At 42.4% G+C, this 26,682-nt stretch overlaps 3 protein-coding genes across 12 annotated transcripts; 2 read left to right on the top strand and 1 right to left on the bottom strand.

Moving 5' to 3' along the window:
• Positions 1–83: 83 nt before the first annotated feature.
• ganabb (glucosidase II alpha subunit b) lies at positions 84–13,044 on the top strand. 5 transcript variants are annotated; one of them, XM_086221737.1, is made up of 25 exons: positions 84–328; positions 1,103–1,204; positions 1,309–1,417; positions 1,852–1,979; positions 2,394–2,573; positions 2,739–2,804; positions 3,888–3,945; positions 4,046–4,127; positions 4,713–4,809; positions 4,892–5,069; positions 5,261–5,414; positions 6,103–6,338; positions 6,518–6,644; positions 6,794–6,873; positions 7,062–7,202; positions 7,379–7,475; positions 7,643–7,744; positions 8,801–9,044; positions 9,665–9,729; positions 10,065–10,141; positions 10,641–10,715; positions 10,818–10,931; positions 11,010–11,119; positions 11,253–11,353; positions 11,653–13,044. In XM_086221737.1, the coding sequence occupies exons 1-25, from the start codon at positions 204–206 to the stop codon at positions 11,760–11,762; spliced, it is 2,958 nt and encodes a 985-aa protein (XP_086077863.1). In that variant the 5' UTR covers positions 84–203; the 3' UTR covers positions 11,763–13,044. The 5 variants fall into 5 exon arrangements, with proteins under 5 accessions (XP_086077863.1, XP_086077865.1, XP_086077866.1 ...); XM_086221740.1 differs by having other exon boundaries at positions 277–328; positions 4,889–5,069; XM_086221741.1 differs by lacking the exon at positions 84–328 and adding an exon at positions 350–442 and having other exon boundaries at positions 4,889–5,069.
• A 605-nt stretch (positions 13,045–13,649) lies between these two features.
• On the top strand, positions 13,650–21,364 carry LOC147251231 (pre-mRNA-processing factor 39). 4 transcript variants are annotated; one of them, XM_086221743.1, is made up of 15 exons: positions 13,650–13,730; positions 14,833–15,083; positions 15,208–15,333; positions 15,400–15,518; positions 15,604–15,771; positions 16,618–16,798; positions 16,917–17,021; positions 17,245–17,362; positions 17,466–17,620; positions 17,737–17,863; positions 17,996–18,267; positions 18,487–18,671; positions 19,251–19,325; positions 19,444–19,615; positions 19,700–21,364. In XM_086221743.1, the coding sequence occupies exons 1-15, from the start codon at positions 13,655–13,657 to the stop codon at positions 19,769–19,771; spliced, it is 2,202 nt and encodes a 733-aa protein (XP_086077869.1). In that variant the 5' UTR covers positions 13,650–13,654; the 3' UTR covers positions 19,772–21,364. The 4 variants fall into 4 exon arrangements, with proteins under 4 accessions (XP_086077869.1, XP_086077868.1, XP_086077870.1 ...); XM_086221742.1 differs by having other exon boundaries at positions 17,463–17,620; XM_086221744.1 differs by lacking the exon at positions 13,650–13,730 and adding an exon at positions 14,215–14,354 and having other exon boundaries at positions 17,463–17,620.
• ubxn1 (UBX domain protein 1) lies at positions 20,421–25,907 on the bottom strand. 3 transcript variants are annotated; one of them, XM_086221748.1, is made up of 10 exons: positions 25,889–25,907; positions 24,219–24,283; positions 24,052–24,105; positions 23,837–23,964; positions 23,619–23,697; positions 23,246–23,437; positions 23,086–23,137; positions 22,883–22,999; positions 22,066–22,249; positions 20,421–21,888 (listed from the first exon to the last, which is right to left on the bottom strand). In XM_086221748.1, exons 2-10 carry the CDS (start codon positions 24,275–24,277, stop codon positions 21,848–21,850), a joined length of 906 nt encoding a protein of 301 aa, XP_086077874.1. In that variant the 5' UTR covers positions 24,278–24,283; positions 25,889–25,907; the 3' UTR covers positions 20,421–21,847. The 3 variants fall into 3 exon arrangements, with proteins under 3 accessions (XP_086077874.1, XP_086077873.1, XP_086077872.1); XM_086221747.1 differs by lacking the exon at positions 25,889–25,907 and adding an exon at positions 24,802–25,106; XM_086221746.1 differs by lacking the exon at positions 25,889–25,907 and adding an exon at positions 24,418–24,769.
• Between the last annotated feature and the right edge of the window lie 775 nt (positions 25,908–26,682).

Genomic DNA, 26,682 nt, shown 5'->3' with positions numbered 1-26,682 from the left:
AATCAGAGCGCAATCCAGGACAAACGTCCCTCTGCCTGGCGGTGACGTGTCGGTGCCTGACAGGATGAAGATGAAGTTCGCATAAAACCTTCGTCATTCATTTAGAACCACAAGACCGTGATTATGGGATAATAAATCAGAAACATATTAATTTAAAAGTCTGGGCTGGTTTATTTAAGTATAATTTTATCTGTTAATGAATCATGAAACATCTATATTTCAGGCCGGTTAAAACTCTTTCTCTTTTTTTTTTTTACAATCTCTGTTGCGAAGTGAAATGGGCGGAGTCAACAGGGAGCATAATCAAGATGGCCACCTTCACTGAAAGGTAAGACAAAGCGGTTTCGCTTTATCATTGTGAATTTATCATATGTTCGTATGTCTATGGGCGTGCAGGAGGCCGGTGGTGTCCACTGTGCTCACGTAGTCACCAACCGTAAAAGTAAGCGCATTGTTCCGGTGTTTAACGGTCGCCTGCGACGATTCTTCTGGTAAATTCATGATCCCCTCAATTGAATTAGCGGCTTGACAGGCTGCTTGTGCCGCTGTTAGCAAGGTTAGCATAGTAACCCGCTCTAGACCTGTAATTAACGATAACACCGTTGTCCGACTATCCGACAGGTATCAGTTCGTGAAGCCTTCGTGTGCAATTAATTTATAGTCATAATAATTGCAGAATCTTGTTTCTTAACTCGCAGTTTTTGTCCAGAATTTCAAATATTGGCAAGCTACCATGTTAGCCGATGGCTTAGCTAGCCTAACACTGATTGTCGTCATTCAAACATATAACATCTCTTCTCTCTGACTGGACTTTGAGGGCTGGAAATAAGTTTGTATACGCAGGTTTTAGCGCCAGAAACTGAATTCTAAATTTAAATGTTAATATTTTCCCACTGTATGATTAAAGCAGGTTGTCTTTCACTTCGGTACACATTGTACCACCAAGAGACCAAAGTCCGGGTTTGTGTGTGTGTGTTTTAATAAGAATTGTTGGTTTACTATGGGCCACTTGGGTCGATACCTGGGCATTGCTCCACCAAATGTGGGTGAATTTGTTGAAGATGTAACCTTAACCATGTGAAGTATTGTGTTTCCTTTGTAGGATGGCGCCTGTCCTGGTGCTCTGGCTGGCTGTGTGTCTCAGTGGGACATGGGCTGTGGACAGGGGCAACTTCAAAACTTGTGACCAGAGTGCCTTCTGCAAGTAAGTGCCAGATGATGGAAAGATAGAAATATTCATTAACACAAAGATCATCCCTCCTCTAACTGGAATGCCATGTTACTGATTTGTTCTTCAACACAAACCAGGCGTCAGCGAGCACTGAAGCCCGGTGAGTCTCCCTATCGAGCCCTCCTGGAGACGATGGAGCTGACCAACACCAGACTCACCCTGCAGCTCATCAATGACAACAACAAGGTAGAACACACACACAGTTCTTTGCATAATCAAAGCAATTCCTGTTGGAGGAAATATGGTCACCAATCAGTTACAGCATTCACAACTGAACAAAATGTAGGTCATATAATAATTAACTTTTACTGTCTGTCCACATCAGAAGCAACATCTTATCTTTAAACTGAAAATGCCAGTTAGTTTTAGTGAGCTTAAGTTTCTATCTACAAATGGATTCATCTGCTTGTTTCTGGGAGAGAATTTGTGAACTCCGATCAAGCACAAAAAAGCTTGTGTGAAGCTGTGCTGCCCCAATGTAATGGTGCTACAGTCTTTGCCTTAGCTGTAATGTAGTGTTGGAAGACGTAAATGTAATTCCTCAGGACTCTTTTTTTTTTTTCTGCTTGTGCTGTATCTTCCTCCCTCTTAAACCCTTTATCTCTCTGTTTGGCGCTCAGGTGCGTCTGCTGCTCGAGCTGTACCGTCTACAGGGAAACATAACGAGGGTGAAGATTAACGAGCTGAAGCCGCTGAAGCCTCGCTATGAGGTCCCAGACGTGCTCATCAGGGAGCCACCTACTGAGCCGTAAGTCTCCCTCCCAGGGGTGTTACTGACTGTTTGGAGTGGGTGGGTGGAGGTTTTCACATGTAGATGTTATGAAGATTGATACGACGGACTGAAAATATAAATGCAGCATGAGGCACTTACAGACCCGATCTTATTACCATTACCTTATCAAATATTTAGTAGAGACCCACAATAGCCAGTGAGAGTGATCTGAAAGCTAGACTGCAACAGTTGGATGTTGAACAGATGGAAAGAAAATTAACTGGCAACTATTTCACAACAGATCGGTCAGTTCAGTCTCTTCAAGTAAAAATGGCAATTTTAAATTATCAGAGCTTGCTACATTTTATTTCTAATTTATGACAGAAGAAGAAGAGTAGTGGACGGACAAGAGAACATTAACCTCCTCTCCCCCATCCTCCCTTTGCCCAGCTTGTCCCTCCTGTCTCAAGATGAGAATGGGGTGGTGCTCTCCCTGGGGGCTGAGTCTCAGAGGGTCATTGTCAGCGCCCGGCCCTTTCGGTTGGACATCATGGAGGGACGAGACGTTCTGATGTCACTGAACTCACGTGGCCTCTTGGCTTTTGAGCACCTGAGGATGCGCAAGGACACGTGAGAAACCACGCATGCACGCACACGTTGACCAATACCAGCCGTCTCTTGATTTAATCCACATTCCCACTCAGTGGATGATTTCTATTTTTGTTTCCATGAGATGGTTTGTTTTTTAAGTATTGTCTGACTCGTTGTTCTGTCCTCTTCTCCCTATCATCCTAGTTTCTCCTATAAAGTAACTAGCACAGTGGCTAGCGTGTGGGATAATATCAAGAGGGTATTCTCTAGGTAAAGACCCTTAAGATTTGTGTGTATTCTGTTCCTTGTGCTAATGCTGCCAGTAGTGACATAAACGTAGGGACTCCCATTATACCAAAACCAATATCTACCCCCAAATAAATGTGAGTGAGGGGTGTGGCTGAGTGTGTGCACGGTGGTGATTTTAATTAAATTCAGAATGAAGGGGTCATTTCAGGCCCTACATTGCATTATTTTCATTTTAAAAAGGGTAAATGAAACAATCATAGCCTGAGGATCCCCCCCCCCCCCAATCTGACTTCATGAAACCAAGAATAAATCATCCCAATCATGAAACAACACAGTCACATAAAGGACCTCTGGTCCTTGTATGATTATTTCACTTCCTGTCATCTTGTCTGATCATGCACTCAGTGTCACTCCAGCAGATCTAACACTGCAACTGCATGACTGACTGGGTTTCTTGAACAATGGTGTTCACAGAAATATTTATCATGGCTGCTTATTTATGGTGAGCGCTAACTAAAATGATACCGAGAACCAGATATGTACACACACATGCTTTTGTTTGTCTTGCACACATGTACCCCACCAGATACTCTGCAGCCCAGCTCCCAAACCAACAGCAACACCTCTTTGTGGTCAGACTTCAGTTTGCATTGTAGTTGTTGTCATAAGAATACCTTTTATGATGGGAAGCCTTCGATGTTTAGAGCTTAAACAAGATTCAGAACATGACTTTGAACTCGCTGTCTCCTGTACATGTGTTGCCACAGGCCATGCATCTCCTCAGCTGAATGTTGTTATAATTTGTAGCAGGTGCAGGATGGTGTTACTGGTTTTTGGTGTTGTGCCATGGCCTCAATCACACTCTTAAGTCATGTCCCATAATGCCTAGTTTAAACCAGCCACAAGGTAGGGAGTTGTTCTCGTTGTCTTTAGGTCATTTCAAACCCAGTAGCTAGAGAGTCAGGTCATCAACTTCCATCAGTGTTTGTCTTCTGTCTAATCCTAGTTCAGCTAGTCTCTTCTCATCACTTAGATATTCTCATTTTGCCAAAGTAACACACTCTTCTCCTTCCTCCCTCCTTTTTTGTGTGTGCCATTGAGCAGTCAGGCAGACCCAGAGTCCGAGAAGAAAGAGGAGGCTGATCCAGCTGATCAGGCCGAGGTATTATGCACTAAAATGGCTATCTGTCTTCCGTCTTTTCAGCACCTGATGTCAGTCTAAATATTTTGTGCTCTTCGTCTTTCCTTCGTTTGCCTGGCAGGGAGCAAAAGAGGAGGAGGAGAAAGACAAAGATGGGATGTGGGAGGAAACATTTAAATCGCACACAGACAGCAAACCTAATGGTAGGTTGTTATAGTTTATAGGTCCTTTTCCCTGCAATCATGATGCTTTCACTTCAGTTATGTCAAATTTTTGGTTGGACACTTGTCATACCAACAGGTATATTTTAGACGCTCCAGGCATGTAAAGGTTTTTTTTTTTTTTTTTTTACTGGTACATCAGTTCCCGCTTTATTGAATGCAGTTGTTTTACAGGAGCTTTTCTTTTTTTAGATGTTAACGGGAGCCTTACCAGAATTTTTTGACAGATGTTATTAGCTTGTTTGTGTGCGTATTAATCACTTCATGTACAGTGAAGTGAATACCTTTTTTAGTAGGGGTGTATTGATTCCAATCATATTTAAATGGATGTTTTTCTCACACTGTTGTCAGCAGTTCCTGCCAAATTTACAATAGGAGGCTGTACAGACGGGGAAAAGAATTAAGTTGAAAGGTTAAATGGGTAAAAATTATGTAGAAGGGAAAAGAATTGGCCCCATGTGTAAAAACAAATCAACATAAGGGGTCAGTCATTTATCAAGCCAAATCTACTACGTGACTCTTTATTTTCTTGACTTAATATGATGATTGGTGGTTGTTGTGCTCCAGGTCCATCTGCTATTAGTTTAGACTTTTCATTGCCGGGGGTGGAGCATGTCTACGGCATCCCAGAGCATGCAGACACTCTCCGACTTAAAACAACAGAGTGAGTAGCGACCGTCACTCATTGTAAATTGATGTCAGTGTGCGATATGTGATTGTTTGTTTGCGTGTGTGTTTTCCAGTAGTGGAGATCCATATCGGCTCTATAATCTGGATGTGTTCCAGTATGAGCTGTATAACCCGATGGCTCTTTATGGCGCTGTCCCAGTTATGTTAGCTCACAACAGCCAGCGAACAACTGGCATCTTCTGGCTCAACGCTGCTGAGACCTGGGTGGATATCAGCTCCAACACAGCAGGAAAGGTTTGTGTCTTTTCCACTGTAGGAACTTTCCCTGGAACCTGTTTAGGAACTTGTCTTGTATTATGACTGCAGGAAGGGGATTCCAGTACCAAATGTTGTAGTTTCTGAGCCATAGTTTGTTTGGAACGTGCCGTAAGTGAGCATTTGCCACGCAACAGACAAGTCATTCATGTACGTTTGTCTCTCTCTAGACGGTATTTGGAAAAATGCTGGATTATGTCCAGGGCTCCAGTGAGACACCACAGACAGATGTGCGTTGGATCTCTGAGAGCGGAATCATCGATGTCTTTCTTATGCTTGGACCAACACCCAAAGATGTCTTTTCTCAATATGCCTCCCTCACAGGTATGGCGATGTATAACCGGCCATCTGCTTCAACATGAATGGCTCACTAATTCTTTCATGTCTTCCCATTAAAAAAACAAAAACAGAACTCACACCCTTGTGCACATGTACTCTAGGTCAGATGTAGATTTTTGGATACATTTAAAGAAACTGGGTAACTTACATGGTACAGTTTTCTGAAGGTTTTTAATTGCATTTCAGTAAGTTCAGCGCAAACATTTATGAATAAGGAGATTTTAAGACCTCTGTAACAGTTTAGTATTCCTCCAAAGTGGTGACTCCTGTGCTGGGTGCATTTCAATTTGACAAAATTCCTGCTTAAACCCTTTTTAAAATATAGCCTTCATTACATGCATATATTTGGTATATTTTGGACAACCCTGGATGGCAAAGGTTAGGTGGTAATTCTAGTATTAATCTGAAAAAGGAACCAAAACAAAAAGATGTTTGTTGACTTTCTTTAAAAAAAAAAAAGAAATTCTATTTCCAAGACTGCGCGGATTTGATTTTAGAATTCAGTTATGAGCTCTTATGTATAACAATTCCCTGACATCCAAAAGAGATGAGACTTTGGTGGCAGGTGACAGTATATGATATCGGCTGTGTTTCTCAGGTGGTCTCAGTGAAATTGCTTTGATTGAGCGCCTTCCTCTTGTCTCACATCCTTCTCTTGTTCTTTATTCCATAGGCACTCAGGCATTCCCTCCTTTGGCTGCCCTGGCCTACCACCAGTGCCGCTGGAACTACAATGACCAGGAAGACGTCCAATCAGTGGATGCGGGATTTGACGAGCATGACATTCCCTATGACTTCATCTGGCTCGATATTGAGCACACGGATGGGAAACGCTACTTTACCTGGGATCCACACAAGTTTGCCACACCAAAGGAAATGCTGCAGGGTCTTCTTGACAAGAAACGCAAGGCAAGGATGATTAATCCTACATCTACCAGCAGGCAATGTCCGTGCTTGATGCCTAATGACTTATTTGGCTGCTTTCCTCGCTTAAGTGACTAATCTCCTTTTGTGAAGTTTACTGTACTTTTTTTGTTTTGTTTTTTTCACTCAGAATATATTCAAGAGTTTGTTTCTGTCTCTGATAGATGGTAGCCATTGTGGACCCTCATATCAAAGTTGACAGCAACTACAAGATCCACAATGAGATCCGCTCTCGAGGGTTCTACATAAAGAATAAAGATGGTGGAGACTACGAGGGATGGTGCTGGCCTGGTAAGACTCACTGAAATTCAGTGAACTACCCATTGCAGATGTTTTATGGTGCTGAACCAGAGAATCTCGGGAAGCACGTCCACATATTTAACTCTTAAACCATGTTCTTTTCTGTCCTTTTTAATTTTGGGACAATTGACATCCCTCAGGTAGTGCTGGCTATCCAGACTTCACCCGTGAAGACATGAGGGCTTGGTGGGCCAACATGTTTGCCTATGATCAGTATGAGGTAAGTCCTGTCTACCTTGGGCACCAGTCCCTTGTGTTGTGGTTCTCTTTTTGCAAGTACTAGAACCTAATTCAAGCCACGGAATCTTTTGATCATGACACAAAAAAAGATGAGTAATTTTTACATCCAAGTTCAATGGTTGAACTATTTCAAATGGCAGTTGAAGTCACATGATTTCTACTCTTAAGGGCTCCATGGAGAACCTGTACACGTGGAATGACATGAATGAGCCGTCGGTCTTCAACGGGCCAGAGGTCACCATGCACAAGGATGCAATGCATGGAGCCTGGGAGCACCGTGACGTGCACAACATCTATGGCTTCTATGTGGTGAGTGCACAACCTTCTACTCCAGCACAGATATTTTGCAACCCCTTATTGAAACGTACAGTTCATCAGACACTCATGACGTAATGGGTATTTGATATGTTATACATACTTAACTAAAAGAACACAACCCTCTAAAGTTTGGTTTTGTGTCACTAATTGCTGTGTGTATTTTGCAGCAAATGGCCACAGCACAGGGTCTGATCCAGAGGTCAGGGGGAGTTGAACGGCCATTTGTCTTGACGAGGGCCTTCTTTGCTGGGTCACAACGCTACGGTGAGCCTATAACTTTTCCTTTTGTTTTTTTAGTCGAATTACCTATACATCCATGGAACAACAAAATTGAACAGCAGTTTGAAAATGATAACTAACTATGGTTGCGTCTTCAACTTGTCCTGGTTGTAATTCTAATATTTTGAGTGTATTTGTGTGTGTTTCTGCAGGTGCTGTGTGGACCGGCGATAATGCTGCTGAGTGGGACCACCTGAAGATCTCCATCCCTATGTGTCTGAGCCTGGGCCTTGTTGGAATTGCCTTCTGTGGCGGTGAGTTTTGTTAGATTTGATTCTGCTGTTTCTGTGGTGGTCCGTCTTGAATGAGCATGTAGTACTTAATAGTCACAAATCACTCAAACAGCAGCGGAACAGAACCTTAATACAGAGCTTTGAATAGAAATACAACAGAGCTCTTGTACAGTCAAATGATTTCAACAATACGAGTGTAAGACTCTCCCTTTGGACTGTTTGGTATTGTTGTCATGGAAACAGGCTCTGATAAACTGCATGAGGTGTTGCCATGGTGACAGCACAGGCTCCTTGAGTAATTCAGCAGCAGCAGTTATATTTATCAGTTCTGCCGACTCAGGTTACATCATCGTGTAGAGCTGCAGAGCTCTCTGACTGCCACGCCGACAACGTCGCGGACACGGATCACCAGTTACAGTCGTTATCTTTAGTTTGTGTGATGAGGCTCTTAGTATCACGGCTGCATGTGATAGCACCCAAAACAGCATCCGTGACAAGGAGATCCTCTTTGTTAGTGTATTTCTATTCTATGATGATCAGCCTGTAACTGACCGACTGTTGTCTGTGTAACAGAATAATTAAATCTGGCCGACTAGGACTATTCTCAACCAACGCTAATCTGCTCATGAGGGTGGAGCCCTGATTGTCAACAATGTAATCACACTGTCAGTACTAGCAGTGGTAACATGCCATATACCCTTGTGACAGTTAGAACTGTGTATAAAATGAGTGCCCAAACCTCCGCCGAGGTTTATAAATTGTCAATCTATTATCAAAATAATATTCATTCTATCAGCTTATTAATTAGTCATTGTAGCTCTACATGAAAGTACTGGACTGAAGTTAAAAAAAAAAAAAAAAAAAACCTGATACAACTGTGTGGCAGAAGACTATTCTAGTCATTATTGTGTTGTTCCAATCATTTTCTGAATGTTTAACATTTAGTCATGTTCTTTCAGTCTCTTTATCAATGGGTATTAAGCTTCTTCTTTTTTTTTATCAATCAGAATTTTGATGTTGTCTCAACACTGCTAGTGTATATCGTTCTTTTCTTGACTTTTGTTGTTTGTCTCGTAGCCGATGTGGGGGGCTTCTTCAAGTCTCCGAGCACAGAGCTGCTGGTGCGTTGGTACCAGACTGGGGCCTACCAGCCTTTCTTCAGGGCCCATGCTCACCTGGATACACCTCGCCGTGAGCCCTGGCTGGTCGGTCCAGAAAACACCGTGCTGATCCGGGAAGCCGTGCGCCAACGCTACACCCTCCTGCCCTACTGGTACCAGCAGTTCTACCACACACATCTCACTGGCGAGCCCGTCATGAGGTGAGAACCCCCAGGATCCATGTGGTGTTTTTTTTTTATATCGAAGCCCATAGTTGTTGGTTTAAAATTACCAAAAAATTATCTATCAGAGTCTGAAAAAATCTAAATTAACTCATTAAAAGCAAGCAACCTGTCAGGAATATTGATGGACATAATTCATGCTTTGGCAGCAATGCCAACACACATTTACTCATTTCTGTTATAAAGGGTTATTAAATCTGAAGATGGCACATGAATACCAGTGTATTAAAATCTACAGGTCCTGACACACTACCTCCTCAAGGACTCTAATGCAGAACAAAGTTGTGTATTATTTGTGTAATAAAATATCTTGGGGTATTAAAAGATGTACTTCCATTCTCCCAAACTGAGAAACTCTTGAGTAGCAGTAGATTGTACAAACAAACCACACCAAGAGCACATACACAGGAACTATCAGCTCAAGTAAAGAGAAACTTAAATCTTAATCTTAAATCTTAAAAACAAATAACTAAAGTTTTGGTGAAATAAACGGTTCTAGTAAAGTAAATTATCCCTTGTTGTGTTCATATTGGATCAAATCTAAACATCCCCCTGTACAAAAATATTGTAAATTCTTCAATGTTTGTTTCCTTTTGCAGACCTCTGTGGGTCGAGTATCCTCAGGATCCTGCAACTTTTGCTCTGGATGATGAATTCTTAATCGGTGAGGCACAAATCACTAAAACTGCTTGGTTTAGCAAGTGGGCTGATTTTTTATTATAGCTGGAAAATGTCCTTTGGAGACAGTTTTGAACATCAAACCTGTGTTTCTTCAATGACGTCCAGTATCTGCAGCCCAGTGTACATAAATGAGTAACCTCTCTTATGTGTGTGATTTAGATGGGTCTTTACTGACATGTAACCATAGCTGCCAACTGTTGCTACCACTGCCAAGTTAAAAAAAAAAAAAAACTTCTTGTGTTGGATGTTAGAAATATTTACCATAACAGCAAACATGGTTTGTAACAAAGATCCACTGAGTTGCTTCCTTTGTCGCAGGAAGAGATTTGTTGGTGCACCCAGTGACTGAGGAGGGAGCCAGGGGTGTCACAGCCTACCTGCCTGGGAAAGATGAGGTGAAAGAAATCTTACACACAAATATTTTTTATCAGCTTAACATCTGTATGAAATCGGAAGGCCTTTTAAGAAACTGTGGTGTCAGTCCAACAGATAAGGTGAAAGAAGTTCTCGCATCCTTTTTTAATGAAGTTAAAGTACCCCTGCGACAATGTAAAAGAATTAAGTTTAGAAAAAAAGTGAGTAGTATTTAAGAATTAGCTTCAACATGTTGGAGGAGGAAAGCTCTTGTTTGCTTCCTCTGATTCATGTTTGGAGGAGCAGCTGCATGTGTGATAGATCAGTCCCGTAGGTTGAGGTTCAGATGATTAATGGGAAAGGAATGAAGGGGGGGGGGGGGGGGGGCTTCTTTTTAGCTTGAGTCAAGTAAGACAAACCAAACCAAAATGTACCAACTCCTTGCATACATAGCCAGCTACTGGCATATGGTGGCATTTAAAAAATATCTACATAATATAAAAATAATATTTATTTTAACTAGTTTTGTTTGTCTCTCAGGTCTGGTTTGATGTTCACACCTTCCAGAAGCACAATGGGGCCCAGAACCTCTACATTCCTGTCACCATGAGTTCTGTAAGACACACAGAACAGGATTTTGCTTAAGTTTGACAAGATCCTGCATCTCAATCTCTAATTCTTTGGTTATGTATAAATGTGAGCCTTCTGTCTTGTCAGATTCCTGTTTTCCAGCGTGGTGGCTCCATTATTCCCAGGAAGCTTCGTGTCCGCAGATCCTCCACCTGCATGGAGCAGGATCCCTACACTTTATTTGTGGCTCTCAACCCTCAAGTAACACAGCAGACATGCACTTCATTTTTATTCATGCACAAGTAGGTTTGCCACTAAAAACCTCCAACCTTTCAACAGAGAACTGCAGAGGGGGAGCTCTACATCGACGATGGCCACACATTCAACTTTGAGAAGAAGGAGTTCATTCACCGCAGGCTGTCTTTTGCCAATAACGTCCTCTCCTCTGTGTGAGTTTTAGTAAAAAAAAAAAATGCATCCTTAATTCGACCTACACTCTAATTTAAGTTTGTCTTTTATTATCCTACAAGACTTCACTTCATTGAAGTAGCATTAAAAATACTCTCTTCTCTTGCTCCACAGGAACCTCGCCCCCGACGCCCAGTTCTCTACCAACTCCTGGATTGAGCGCATCCTCATACTGGGAACCAGTAAGCCCAGCAAAGTAACCCTCAAGGCAGCTGGTGAGTTCTTCCCCCTTGTCATTTTTACCACTGACTAATTTCAAGCTGCGTCAGAGAGAAATCTGTGTTATTTTATTGCCACAGAGTAGTATATAGGTTGTGGAAGCTATGGCTGTTTTATATTTCTGATCAAGGTATATCTTGTGGCCTCAAATTTGCTATTTTATGGGAACAAATTCTATCTTTTGGACTAAAAATATATCGATTTTGTTCTCTCTAGGCCCACAAAACTTTAGCTGCCCGCTATCTTGGTCATGCTGTGGCTCACATTATATAATTTTTTTTCCCCTCTTTTGCAGATGGTCAGGAGAGCCAGCTAGAGTTTGATTTTGACGCCTCCATGTCTGTTCTGACTCTCCGTAAACCCGGCATGAACGCCGGAGTAGATTGGACCGTGACTCTTATGTAAGGATGATAGGAGAGAAGGAGAAAACGAGTGAACAGAACAGGAGGGAACAGACACAAGGTGCTGATATCGATGATGAAATGAAGCAAGACAACAGCAAAACCAACACCGTGACTAAAGGACACATGCATCAAACAGCTTTCACCCCAACACACACACGCACACACACGTTAGTCAATTTGAGCCTCATAACACCTGCAATGTCCTCTTATGTTCAGTAACTGTAAAACTGAGTAACTTCTAGATACATCATTGCTTGACACGTTTCCTCCGGATGGGTGAGTCTTTAGGGGTAAGAGGAGAACACCTTCTTTTTTTCATTTCCTGAATCATCCTCTCGGTTGTCCATCCTGTCTGCCTCAGAGGAAAGTTCACTGTGTGGAATTGTTGGCTCAGTATGAAGGCTTGCACTCAAATCACACCCACTGCCACCCGCTGGTGATTCCCTCCATTCTTGACATTGAAAAAGAATTCCTTCCCAAGCCAAGCACTTGAATCAGCAAAGAATAGTGTCCTTGTGCCACATGTACAGATTTGGGGAGGGCTTGTCAACGATCTGATATGTGCCTACAGCTTAACCTTTCACTCAGTTTCATTTACTTTCTGTGTCATCATGAAAACCTATGGCCAGTTCATTTTTCTTTAGCCTCTCCCTGAATCCATATGTGAAGAAGTGTGCATGGCAACGTTTCCTGTGTTTGGGAGTGATTAGGTCTGCACCACACGGAGCTGTTCTTCTCAACAGAATACAAATCAGTTATAGGAATCATTACAGGGGCTGAACCACTGACCTGTATAGAGCATCCTGTAGACATGTCATTGTTTTATCAAGTTGACCCCCCCCCCCCCATTGTTTACTAGATTAATTTTAATGCACTTGAAAAAGGAGTGAAGTTGTTTAGATTTCACTTGTTCTCAGATATCAGCAGTCCAGTTTCCAGTGTCATTTGGATTCAAATGAACAGGATGGGAATAAACCGTAATCCCTTCTGGTTTACACAAATCCTACAATGCCAATGAGCAGTTTAAAAAAAAAAAATTCAAATGACCATGTGGAGATAGTGGATTGTGCACCATCTGGTCAAATCGTCTCGACCATTTTTTAAGGGATTGTTGTTGTTTGTGTCCTTGATTTGTTTTTATGATCAAAAATGTTGCTGCAATTTTGTTGGGGTTGGCTTGAGCTGGTGTCAGTGAAAGTGAAGGAAAAGACTTGAACTGTCAAAAGTTGTCAGGTGTACTCTAAAAGATGTGACCAAGTGAAAATAAAGATGACCAAATCCAAGATTGGTGCCGGGTTTTAACTTCATGAAAATACAGTTGGGGGGGGGGGGGGGGGGGTGCAGTGCAACATCAGTTATTTCTTCATGTAGTCGGGTCAGTGTTAGTCTGGGACTGATAAATGAAAAATGCTGAAACTTGTCAAATATTTGCACTTTCACCCCTCAAAATGTTGAGAGCAGGTCTTTAAAGTTAGTAACCTTATTTTTCTTAGTCTTGTAAATAGATAAACGATAGTCTCAATGACTTTGAATGTCAGTTTTCAAAGAAAATGGCACATCCCTATTTTAAATTTTGTCAATTACTAATTGAGACTTTTTTTTTTTAAGGAGTTTTGCACAAGAGCTTTACTGTCACGTTTTTTAGCCATACTGGGTATTGTTTTGAGTCAGTACATCACATGGAAGATATCCAAAGAACACTGAATTTCACAAAGATATTATATATTAAAGGGTGACTTATTTGCACAGTGTAAGCGTTTTATTTGATTTGGAGAAACGGCTTGGCAACGTAAATTTTGATTGGGATAAACGTGCTAAAAGTTAAGATCGCATCATTTGATGCGCTATGTTTTACTTACATCGGCGCTCTTTGTGGCGCACTGATGACGTCACATGACGTATACCATCATGGCGGCGGAAGGCTGCGGGGAGGAGATGAGCGGCAACGGGGAGCTCGAAGAGCCCTCAGGTAGTTTGTGGACACTCACCTTCGTTTCATACCCGGGGGTTGTGTGTTATGGTAGATTTATTGACGGAAAACTTCCGCATGCAGGTTTTAGCGGTGAGGAGGCGGAGCTGTTTGAGGGCTGGCTTGACAAGCTAAGCTAGGCTAACTGGCTGCAGCTGCTTGCACTGAAAGACACAATGATGCAACTTGTTCACTAACTTTAAATAAACGTTACCGTGCTGTGTTCCATAAAAAGACTGACTGCTGCTGATCATCTTCGGACTTGGTTTATGTCCACAACAGTCTGAAGTTGTTGCATAAAGAGAACAGAGTCCTGAAAACATGAACTGAGGCATTAATGAATGAAATCTCCCCGGGTTTGAATGAAAATTTCTTGAGCAACAAAACCTAAAACAACTGGTTAGTCGTTAGAATTTGTCCCGTTGTTATTGGCTATATCGGTGTCTTATTTACATAAACAGCTGCATAATTGGTTTGACTTCTTGGAGGCGTCTTCAGGAGCATTTTCGTCATTTAGCCCGTCCCATGCTAACTGGGAGCAGGCTGTTCTGTTGCCGAACCGCAGGTGGATTCAATCTGTAGGTTTCTTTCCACAAAAATCCAGGTGGATGTGACCGACCTGGAGTAAGTTTATGAGACATGCATTCAGTTTTCACAGTAGCAAGATATTTCTGGAGATTCCAAACAAGAGGTTTCAGAGCTGCAGGAGGTTTTTTAAAAAAAAATGGCTGTGTAGTTGTTTAATTGAGCATAATCTTCTTGTTTGTTTTCACCATACAAACCATGAAGGTGGCATCTAAAATGAGCTAATGATGTTTGATATTCTTTATCATCCAAGGAGATGTACGTCACAGAAAATCTGAGTTGTAGCCATCATCACAAGGTGGTATTTTTGTGAAATAAATGGTGTGTTAATTTATCACTTTGCTAGTTGACAGAATGTAAAAATGAAAGTTTGGCCTCTCGCTTCCCCAGCAGAACTGATCTAGACATTGTCCTGGTTTCTGAAAGATCTCTAAAGGTTAGGAGGTAAGTTTAAAGTGACTCAACAGTTTAATGCCATTGAGTCATGTTTTGGCCTTTTCATCTGCCCTCTCTTCAGACGTGGAAGCTGCTGAAGCCCCACCGCCACCTCCGACGGAGGAGCCTGAGACGTCAGAAGAGAACGGCAGTGCCGACATGGCCATTGAGACCCCTGTTGACCCTGATCCTACTTCATTCTCTCTGCCCCCGGCTACAGAGGATGAGGAAGGCGAACTACCTACAGACTTTGAGCATCTGTGGATGGCCGCACACGACAATCCTCTGGACTTCACCAGCTGGACCGACCTGCTCCAGTACTGTGAACAGGAGGTGGTTTCTTGTTATCTTGACAGAAGAGAACCAACACTGACTGATGACGCTCCTCAGACCTGATGTAGTTGAATGAGAAACAGAAAACAGGAAGTGTGACATTGAGACTTTCTTCTTCTCATAGAGTCACATCACAGCATCTCGCCGTGCTCTAGAGGCCTTCCTCGCTCGCTACCCGCTCTGCTATGGCTACTGGAAGAAATTTGCTGACCTGGAGCGTCGCGCTGGGTATAACACTAAAGCAGAGGAGGTAAGAGAGTTATTTCAGTGTGACTGCTACTCTACTTGATGTGTTGATTGAGATGTTTTGTGTCAGGTGTGTGTACGAGGTCTCCAGTCAATCCCTCTAAGCGTAGATCTATGGATCCACTACATTAATCTGCTGCTGGGAACGCTGGACATGAACCTGCCTGAGTCACCCAGACGTATTCGCAGGTACACATACTTACACACATGATAAGACTTGTCGTGGTCTTTCATCTTCACAAATGTCACACTGACCTCGGACCTCAACCCTCAGCGTGTTTGAGGACGCCGTTGCAGCAGCTGGCCTGGATTTCCATTCAGACCGACTCTGGGATCTGTATATTGAGTGGGAGAAGGAGCAGGGGAACATGAGGAATGCTGCTGCTGTCCTGGACAGAGTCCTCAAAGTCCCCACGCAGCTCTACAACACCCACTACGACAAGTACGATCAAACAAACACACGCTAATCATCTGGGCCCATGTCCACAAGAATGCTAGCCTCTTTTTTTCATTTGTTCCCAGTGACGAGTGGGTGTGCATAACCGCCTTGGCCTATTTTGTGGATCCGCTCCAAGTTTTAGTTGAAAATTGAAACTAATCCAAACTGGTACTGGTGCCTCACTGTTTCATGGTTTCAGACTGCTAATCAAAAGGGGCCTTACTGGTCTATCATTAAATTTCAGATATTAATATGATTGAAACATGACTTCTGTTCATGCAAAGCAATGCAACCCAAAGTTCCCAAATAACCAGCCACCACCTCTGCCAGGGAAATGAGAAGATGTTAATTTTGCAAGATCACACAATAAACCATCTCGTCAGTCTTAGGTTTAGATGTGACAACACCAAGACTGAGTTCAAAACACCAGTAGCCGCTTATGAAGAGGTCGGTATCGATGAATTATGAAGAGACAGGCCTTAAATTATTCATAATCTAGATGTTGGAATAGTGTAGTACAGGGTTCCTGCAGGGCCTTAATAAATCTAATCCGAAATATGTCTTTTGGTTTTTAATATTATTTTTGAAAGGTCATTTAAATCTACCTGATTTGAAAGTCATGTCTTTGTCTCAATTAATTCTTCGTTTCATGATGTGATACAGTTCTGCCAACAATTTATACGGAAGTAAATAAACACAGAATCAATGTTCCTTTGCACCTCGTTTTTACGATGCTGTCTTAAAATGGAGTCAAAGTGGTTGTAAAAAGGTCTTCAAAAGTGTTACATGTCTGCTGTAACGAAACGAACTCATCCTGGACGCTGTCGCCTGCTTTTTTTTCTGACTCAGGTTCAAAGTCCACCTGAGCAGCCACGAACCCAAAGAGGTTCTCTCCCCGGAGGAGTATGAAGAGCTGAGGACGTTGTGTCGCCAGAGCCAGAAGGCAGGGCGCGCTGAACAGGCTCAGGAGAAGGAGGAAGAGAGGCCACCCGGGGAGGAGGAGCCTGCTACCCCCGAGGGCACAGATACGGTGAGGAGAAACAGGAATGACATCAATCAAACCTGCATTTACTATTTGACACATTAATATACAAAATATCAAGAAAATGTTTAATGGGTAATTATTTGTATGTTCACTTTTTTTGTAGGAGGAACTGATGCAGAAGATACGAGACCAAGTGTTGGTTCACAGGGACAAAGTTTACCAGGAGAACGAAGGAGAAGTCCGTAAGCGATGGCACTTTGAGGACGCTGTGAGTCATCGCTTCTTTCACTAATGACCCCTATCTGTTATTTTATTTCTCTCATCCGATTGTGCTTTCTATCCAAAAACCAAGAGATGTCAACAAACGTTTTTTGGTCTTGCACCTTTTTTTTGGGGGGGGGGGGGGGGTAATCTTCATGATGGCTTTTTTTCTTGTTATATTTTCTGAATTTGACATACATCAGAAACATTTCTTTGTCTCTGGTCTGCAGATCAAACGTCCCTACTTCCACGTGAAGCCCCTGGATCGCCTCCAGCTGCGTGCCTGGCACACCTACCTGGACTGGGAGCTGGCTCAGCTGAACAAAGACTCTCAAGACTCCAGCCAAGGTGATTCCAGGATGATGCGTGTTGTCACCCTCGTCTCTGGTTTTATAAATTTAGATCAGCGGATTCTTGAGCATCATCTCCATCATCTGTTATCTCTTAGTAGATCCAAATCAGGCCCCAACAGAAGAGACAGAGGACACGGCCCACCCGCAGGGAGGAGCAGAGGAATCTAAGGTTGCCCATGACGACCATAGAGTTCGCATACTCTTTGAACGCTGTCTCATTGCCTGTGCTCTGTATGAGGAGTTCTGGAACAGGGTAAGAACAGCATTTATGTGGTGTGTTTAATGTGTGTTCACCTATTGATACAGAAAGAGGAGCTTGGATGTTTTATAATCTTATCTTGTGTGTGTCTGTGTGTATGTGTTGTACAGTATATTCAGTACCTGGAGCCGTGGAGCCCAGAGGAGGCTCGGGCTGTGTACAGACGAGCCTGTGAGATCCACCTGACATACAGGCCCAACATCCACTTGCAGTGGGCCACCTTCGAGGAGAGGCACGGTACGAACACATCCCCACGCTCATGGCTGCTTGACTTTTATTATCTTTGTCATTAAACTGGTCTACCAATACCCCCCTCATCATAAGGCTCATTAAGTACCTCAAACAAGTGTTCGTCTTCCTCTCCATCAGGTGACTTAAGTGAAGCTCGGCGAGTGCTGGAGGCACTGGAGAAAAGCCTACCAGGTTTGGCGGTGGTTCGACTCCGCAGGGCTGCTTTGGAAAGGCGAGCAGGACAGTTGGAGCAATCGGAGGCTTTGCTGTGGGATGCAGTGACTGAATCCAAAGAGAAACCCACATTACACGCTTTCTACTCAATCAAGCTGGCTCGTCTGCTGTTAAAACTGGGCAGGAACCCCAGCAGAGCTCGCCGCGTTCTACAGGAGGCGCTAGAGATCAGTCCAGTGAGTTGAGTAACAATGAAACAAATCCTTCTATGGTTACAGCTGCTGTGCTATTAGGTATACATGCTAACGTGTCCTATTAAATGTTTAGACTGAAGGTCCTGCATCGACAAAGCAATCAGGTTTTACTTTACTAATGAAAAAAAGAGTATAAACATTCGCTTAATTTCAACAAGAATACTTGCTGAATCTCGTGTAATGTCCTGTTCCCTCCACAAGGATAATGATAAGCTTCATCTTAACCTACTTGAGCTGGAACTTTCGGGAGACCCCTGGGCCTCAGCGGAGGCTGTGCAGGAGTGTGTGAACCGAGCCCTGTCGGCTCCACTCGCTCCGCACACCAAGATCCTCTTCTCCCAGAGAGGCCTGCAGTACGCCGAGGACTACAGCAACTCTATACAGAGGTCAGACGGCACGACTGCCTACCCTGCATTGATAGCTCTTTGAACTGGGAGGGAAAATAACCTCAGAAATAGAACACTGCAATATAACACTTACTGAATCCTCCCTGGCGGAGTTCACATGCAATGACAAGGAGCAGAATTAGCTTTTCACTTTGTGTTTGTAACAGGCTGTCACAACTGTATAGTTGCTGTTTCTATTTCCTTTGTTATTTTTGTAATCGATATGGAGCTTATTTTAATGTGCCATTTTGTGAGTGTGAGTGAGTGTGTTTGTGTGTCCTAACCAGTCGTCCTGATACCGCAACATTTGATAAACAAACGTGAGGTTGCTGCAGGCTTTTTCTAGTTTTCCCAAGTCTGAATTCTCCACTTTGAAATTGCAGGCAAATGAAGAGTTTGTCCTGTTTGCTAGATCATTTACACGTTTGACAAACCAGTGTTTCCTTCTATATTCAGCGGGACATCTCTCCTAAATAGTTGTTGGATATGTTAATGGATGCTTTTTGGGGGAAGCAGGAGTTTGACAAGTTACTAAACTGAGCAACAAATGTTGACTGGCTGACTCGTGATCCTCTGTAGTGTGTTGACGGTCTATGAAGAGCACCAGAGACTGCTGAACGAGCTTGGGGGAACAAAGCGGGAAGCAGAGAACGGGTAAGACAGGAGAGTAGAAGCAGCCTTGCTCAGACAATAAGGACATGCTATTTTATTAGGGCAACCACAGTGATACAGTAATTAGCGCAGTGTTGAGTGATCAGCTCTCTGTTCACAGGGACGACGACCCAGAGAAACTGAAAGAAAGTGAGGACGGCTCAGCTGTTGCTGTGTCAGCACAAGTCCCTCCCACCATACCACACGTCCCAATCACCACACCCCCTCCCCCAGTGATGGGCACTGACATGAGTGCCCAGGCTGGATATGGTGCATACAGCAGCTGGTACCAGGTATGATCTAAGAATATATCACATAGATGTTCTGGAAGCCATCTGAGTTAAACACATTTTGTTATTACCACATTTTTCCTCCAGCAACCGCAATATGGCAATTATGGTTACCAGAACACGTGGAACTACAACCAGAGCTACTATCCAACCAGCTAAGGGTGGGCAACAGGCCGTAGGAAGTAGTTGGAAAAAGGATGAAATACACAAACTGAACCATCCAGTCTAACCAGTCCTGGTCCTGCTGGTTCCACCACAACATATCCCAGCATCCTTGCCTCTCCGTCCTTCCTCTGAGTGACCTCGCCATCCTGGATTTGTGAAGAGGAGCTGGAGTTGAGCTCTTGTTACACATCTTGTCATTTCAGTGTTCAGGTGGAAAGATGATGAAACTGCAGAGTACGTCGTCAGTACATCAGCGTCTCTTCCTCGGTTTGCTTCCCCTCCATTTTAATCAAAACTATTTTTGTATGCTTGTTTTAAAAAAAAAAACAAACAAAAAAACACCCAGTTTGTCCCGGTTTGCAGGTGATCTATGATTGATATTTTGTACCATTCCACAAAGTTAGGCTGTTTTTTTCTAATGTATATAAAGCTGTTTTATAGTGTGTTACAACAGAGTTTTTATCATGTTTGCATGAAGTTGCATGTTTGAGTGGAAAAAAACAAACATTCACATTAGTCAAAAAATTTAAAGTTTGTATTTCTGTTATTTAAATTGATGTTTTTGGTCTTTTCATGAATTTGTTGAGTTAATTATCAAAGTCACCACAACGCTTTTCTTCGGGAAGGCCATATGTGTTGAAGAAACTAAGTCCACATCACAATTCTCCAAGTCAGCTTTATTTGAAGTGGATTCTTGGTGATTATGAAGACAAAACTGTCAATATATTTTAACTTATATAAAAAAAAAACCAGCAAAATAGAATGTCAAAATAGGGAAGATCATGAGAATAAACTTTTAAAGCCTGTTAAAACACCGATCCAGAAGATCCTCTGAGGTGCCGCTTTAAAATTCAACAACTTTGTTCTCAATTGTCCAGGGTGATGTCACAAAAACTATGGGACATGAACACCACCTCTTCTGATGATGTAATGTTGGCACTGTGGCAGAAACCATTCCAATGTAAATCCTTCAGTTGCTTATTCGTGGCTGACACATCTGGTTCATGTTCAAATCTGATGAAGTTCTCATCAGATCGCAGGTGGTGGTTGATACCAGCAAACACCAGACTTTACCATGGAAGACAGGTGTTAGAATCCTGTTTATAGCACTAGAAAGGAAAAAAAAAATGGATTTTTGTCGCTAACCCTAACCACACTTTCAACTGATAGTTCACCCAAAGAGTACACTTTGCCTTAGAAGTACTTAAGTAAGTATCCTGAGCTCACAAAGACTTGTGTTCTCTCCCCTGTCATGTCTTTTAAGTTGCAGAATACAGGAAGAGCCAGCCACTTATATTAAGCCCAGTGCTAATGGTGACTGACGGCTAACAGCAAAACTGAGATAAAAACAAACCATCTCATTTCCGGTTTGTAGCTCATTCTAAATAGCACCGAACAGAAGGGTCAGTTTAGTTTAGTAGTTAGGCTGGACTGGGATTATGTGGATTATATTTGACAATGCGCTTAAGAGTTTGCAAACAGACAATTTGGCATGGTTAGCTGGCAGTCACCATTAGCTTCAAGCTAAATATACATGGCTGGCTCTGTGGAGTCGCAAAATAGTGATGTAGGAGGGGGGGGGGGGAATCATCTTTGTTAGCTCGAGACACCTGTTTGCAATTTCTTGAAAGGCGGGATGGAATTCTGCCTTAAGAGACTGTGGTCATTTCAGTTTTTTCTCTGAGATTGGGAAGTGTCATAAATGTGTTGATGCCATGAGCAGTGCTTGTCAAAGCAGCATCAGTCAGAGGCCAGCTATCGTCACTGTAGTCTTGAGTATGTTAATGTCACTTCCAAATTCACAGCACTCAAACCAAACAATATCCAGTGAAATCAATCAGTCCAGAGTGGAGTGGAGTGGGGTGGGGGGGTGTTCAAAGAGGCAAACCATTTCTTGTTGCAGCTTCTTGATTTTAAGTGTGATTACACAACCTCAAGCTATATCTCTGCTTTAGGTCAGTTAGCTGGCTTGCTGAATGATGCTAAAGCTGTGGGCTCCATTCCAGCCTGGTTCTTGTGTTGATGCGACAGTGGTGGTGAGGTAGGCTCATAGAGCAGATCCTCCTGTGCTCACTTTTTGGTAACAACCAGCACAGCTGAAGGCACCAAACCTAAATGGACAAAAAGAACATGAAAGGATAAGTTCAGACATAATTCTTCAAGTGAGCACGACAGCAATGAGAAATTTTTTCCTGCAATGACATTTCAAACTATGATACACAAAGGGTAACAAGTATTATCACATGTATTTATCTACATATCTATGAATGCTTCAAACCCACACTCACCCAGCTCTTTGAGGGGCTTCTCCATGTCCAGTTCAGTGTAGACGTGTCGGGGGTAGGGTGACAACAGTGTAAAGTCCTGGCCTTCAGGTGTGTTGCCGTTCACCTGCACGTAAACTCGCACCGCTGCTAGTGGCTCCTGTGCTTTGAAGACTGCTGTGATGGTCGAGCCGTCCAGCAGACGGACCTGTCGGGACAGAAGCGGACGAGGCGGGGAGAGAGGGAAAGATTTATATCATCATCTTTAAACTTAACTACATCGTATCTAAGTTTCATTAAAATAGAGAGATGATCCACTACAGGTAAAAGTACACTAGTACAATCAGGAAAATGTAGTTTGAAGCTGTCTGCAACCACTTACACTATTATTTATTATATAATTTGACTATTCTTATACGTGTTAATATAAAAACGAAATTTACTGGAGAGGAGCTAAAAATTCCGATACTACTGAGACATGCTGCCACACAAACTCGAGACCGAAGTGACACTGTTGCACCGTTTTTTTTCCAATCGATAGGAAATAAAACATTCAAAGTCAATAAGACGCTAATCACTAAATGGAAAAGCAGCAAATCCACACATAAATGAAGCTGGAATCTTGAAAAATACAATTATTTATCGAGATACTAATTATCTATCACTTGACTACCTTTTTTTGCTGTAGCTTGATAAAACTGATGGGTATTTAACAAAAAGACTTTATTTGTTACCTGTGTGTCATGTATGCAAAACTTGACTTGTAAAGAAACAAAAAGTTAAAGCTGTCAAATAATGGATGTATCTTAAGTATCTGTTGAGGGTGTACAAGTGTGACTACCTGTATCCTGGACTCATCGTACTCTTTCTTACTGGGCGGAGGACCCTGACTGGTGGGTGATGACGGGCTGGGGAGCACAGGCTGCGAGGGATTGGCTGTGCTGGAAGATCCTCCAAACTTACAGTGCAAGAAAAATCATTCAACCAAACAGTTTCTAAATACATAAGTGAGGAAAGAGTAGAAAGGATGAACGACTGAAGTACCTTTTGCGCTCTCTCCTCTCTGTCTCGAGCGATTTTCTCTTTAACTCGCTGCCTGATGGGAGTAAAAACAAGAAACAAAGGAGTTCAACTGACTTGCAACCATAAACAGTGACTCCGCTCGTCATGGATCCCCATTTTCTGTGTATGAAGAAGACCTAACCTTGCCAATTTGTCTTCCATCTTCTCTCTCTGGCGCTGCTCGGCAAGTTTTTTCATATCGTCCTCCTGAAGCTTTTGGCGGATCTGCTGCAGCTCCTGGCCCTGCTTCCTCCGCTGCTTCTCCCTCTCCAATGCTTCTGCACGCTCTCGCTCTCTTCTCTCGGCCTGCTTCACTCTCATCAGCTCCTCTAGCCTGAAAGCAGCTGCAGCTTTTAGTGTTTTTGGCTTAGCTATACATTTGATGCTCGAACTAAAAAGAAATCAACATAGCTGACTTAAGCCTAAATGAATCATGCAGGCAATGATAGTGGCAGTACAGTGTCATAAAAGTGCTTTAAGTTTAAGATATAACACTGGACAATGTTGCCTCTAACCTTTTGACTTGCTCACGTCTCTCCTCCTCTGTCATTTGTTTTTTTGTACTTTCATCTGCATCATCATCACCTGTAGTCCCTGAGACAAGAACCAATGTGCATGAGAGGATCAAAGAAAATGAAAAAGACAGAAAGAGAGATGTATTATTTGACATCAGAACAGCTTACGGTCAACCCTAAACCAAAGCTCAACTAACACAATAAAACACTAAACTGACCCGCAGCTGTGTCTGCTAGTGTCGGCTGTTCTGCGCTGGACTGACTGTCAACATCCCCCCCCAGGACATTTCCCGCGGGTGGTATGTAGGGCTCATCAATGTCTGGGTCATTCTCGTGCTCCATTAACCTGAGGGAATGCACGTTGGAAAATGGTGAAGAGGAATCACAATGATTTAATCTATCAATAACAGATTAACATTTTTGTCAGAGGTACCAGTCCATTGCCTGCTCTATTCCCTGGTTTCCTGTGTTGGCCACTGCTTTCTCCCTGCAAACAGCAACAGAAAGGGTAGATATCAAGTATGTTATGAACTCTGGCTTTCTTGAACGCACTTACTAATCACGAGAATGTGTTGGTTAACAACATATGGTGTCACTCACGCTCTGTTCCTTTCAAAGCCCATCTCCAGCAGGCTCTCGAGTGTTGTTAATTCTGCCATTGTCAGCTGAAACACAATTTGCATGAATGAATAATCAGTTTAAATTTATCACCCATTTTCACAGTCAATGTATTGTTGTGGAATCCATGTAAATTCCATAACTCATCCAGGAAGCCATGAACCAACTTTAGCTAACTTACATGGCATCCAAAGTCCACACATTCAAATTTCATCATTTCTTTTGATGAGTTGCCAAACCATAAAATGACGTTTAAGTCTTTTTAGGACCATCAGCCTGGCCATGTAATAGTTTACCACTGCTGACTGATTACAGATATTTTACATGACTAACGTTATGGTGAGAGCTAAAATTAGCATGAATGGCTAATGATCAAATAGCGAGAGCTAGCGAGGGAAGCGTCTCAAGCTTCCACGATAAAAGACGAACAGAGCACCAATAAACTCTGCATCACTCAAGCTGTCCATGCCTGATTGAATGTTACGTGTAAAGGCACAAAGATGCGTTATTTTTCTTAAATTCAACAGTAATTGAGGCATTAAATCAATGTTAGCCAGCTACTCACACAGTCACCACCGCCTCAACGGTACGGGAAGCCACATAGGCCAAACGGAACCGCAGTAGAATGGCGTTGTTTTTTCACCTCGCTGATTTTTGATGTCAGTTGCTTGCACAATTGGCTCCGGTTTGGCCACTCGGTTGTCTTTTTGAAAACCCCAAGAAGTTTAAATGTATTAAAGGAAGAACTAGAATGTGCTCGTTCTCAGTCAGAGGTATGTTTCTTTGCCTGTCCTTTTAAAATCAGTGTCTTGAAGTTTGATCCCCTGTGCATAAGAAAGTAATTAGTCACATTTGTGCCCTGTGGAAGCCCCCTGACCCGAGGGTCCAGAGGCTCGCGGAGAGAAGAGACACTGATTGGCTGATTATCGGGAATTTTAGGGGCTATGTGACGTCACAGAACCTCTGTGACTTTCAGACTTTTTTTTTTCCAGAGTTGCCACTCTAATCTAAGGGCTCTTAGTGTGATTTCTGACTTCAAATACCCCACACACTCTTCAACAGCTCCAGATGTACAATTACACACTGACAGAGGAAAAACTTTCATCCCCCGTACAGCGAGTGACAAATTGATTTCACAATTGATATTGTTAATATAGTCAAGCCAAAGTTTAATTTGAATTTTGTGCAAGTGAAATCTGAATTATGCAGTATCAACAAGTTCAATCGATTCTTTATTTACTCTAAAAGAGTGTGAAATAAAAGTAAGTGGGATCCCATTTGATCCATTCATTTTGATGAATTTGTTGGGGTTATCGATCTCTGATTTGCAAATAGATTATGTGTATAAAATTCAAGTATTTAATGATCTTAAAGTATTCTAATGGCCTCAGTCAAGGTTTTAGAAATTAGGTGCGATTGCTGCTGACCTGCATATATGTCTATGCAGTTGTTGTCGCTTACTGCCTGCTCTGTATGTTTCTACCCCGTTCACTTGTGTTTCTGGGTGTTACAACTCAGTGTAATTTGTTGAGTTTTATGGGCAGGTTGAGTCTGTTATATATTTACAGTAATTTAATGATTAATTTTCTCCCTCCCCCATTTGGTTCTTAAGAAGCCTTTAGTCAGGACTCCTGGACAGACCTCATTCTCACCTCTGTATGACGACTCTCCTCTTTAGAAATCACACCCACCAACTCTTGTACTACTTTATGTTAATCCCACCAGCATAAAATCCTTATTTTTCCGTTTTACACTTTTCTGATTGAATGACTGAACTGAGCCTCGTCAGCAGTATTTCTGGGGTGAGTATGAGCTTCTTGAGATTTATATTTCAGTGTCTCAAATGAAGAATTCACAAGAAATTGTGGTTATCCTGAGTGCAATGCTGTCATAATTCTAGCTGGCATCTTCACCAGAGTTTAGCTTTTTGTTCCTGCACTGTGATGAAAAAATTAACTTGGGCAAGCAATTCAAACAACCGCTGCTTGAAAGAGAATTGCCTGAAACTGTGCACTGAGACAATTTCCTATGCAGGGAAAAACATATTTAACATTCACACAATACTTTCTTAATATTTGTTTGCCATGCTGTCAAGAAACTTTCTTTCACTCACCACTTCCTAAGATTTTTTTGTTGAACTATATATAATTAAATTCCTGTAACAGTGGGGGCCTCCCTAACAAATCCTGTGATATGTTCAAACTGTGTTAACTATTTTCCATTAAGGATTATAAAAAAAGGTTTCAATCTATGATCTCTTTAAATTTTACACAGCATTTGGATCCACAAGTCAACATGTAAACAGGATGAGAGTCATGAAGTCTGCAAGTGTTGACTCAGCTTTAGAGTAGAGCACTTCTTAAGTGTTACACTTAACACTTGTAATAGTGTTGACCAGATCATCCACTGATTCTCCGTCCTGCATTTGAGGGTTGCAATCATGCTT

Source organism: Aulostomus chinensis, chromosome 13, assembly GCF_037954235.1.
Source record: "Aulostomus chinensis isolate RoL2024-O1b breed Wild chromosome 13, RoL_Achi_v1.0, whole genome shotgun sequence".
Classification (NCBI taxonomy): Eukaryota; Metazoa; Chordata; class Actinopteri; order Syngnathiformes; family Aulostomidae; genus Aulostomus; species Aulostomus chinensis.
The sequence above is the reverse complement of the archived record's forward strand: the minus strand, read 5'-3'. Positions and strand labels throughout refer to the sequence as shown.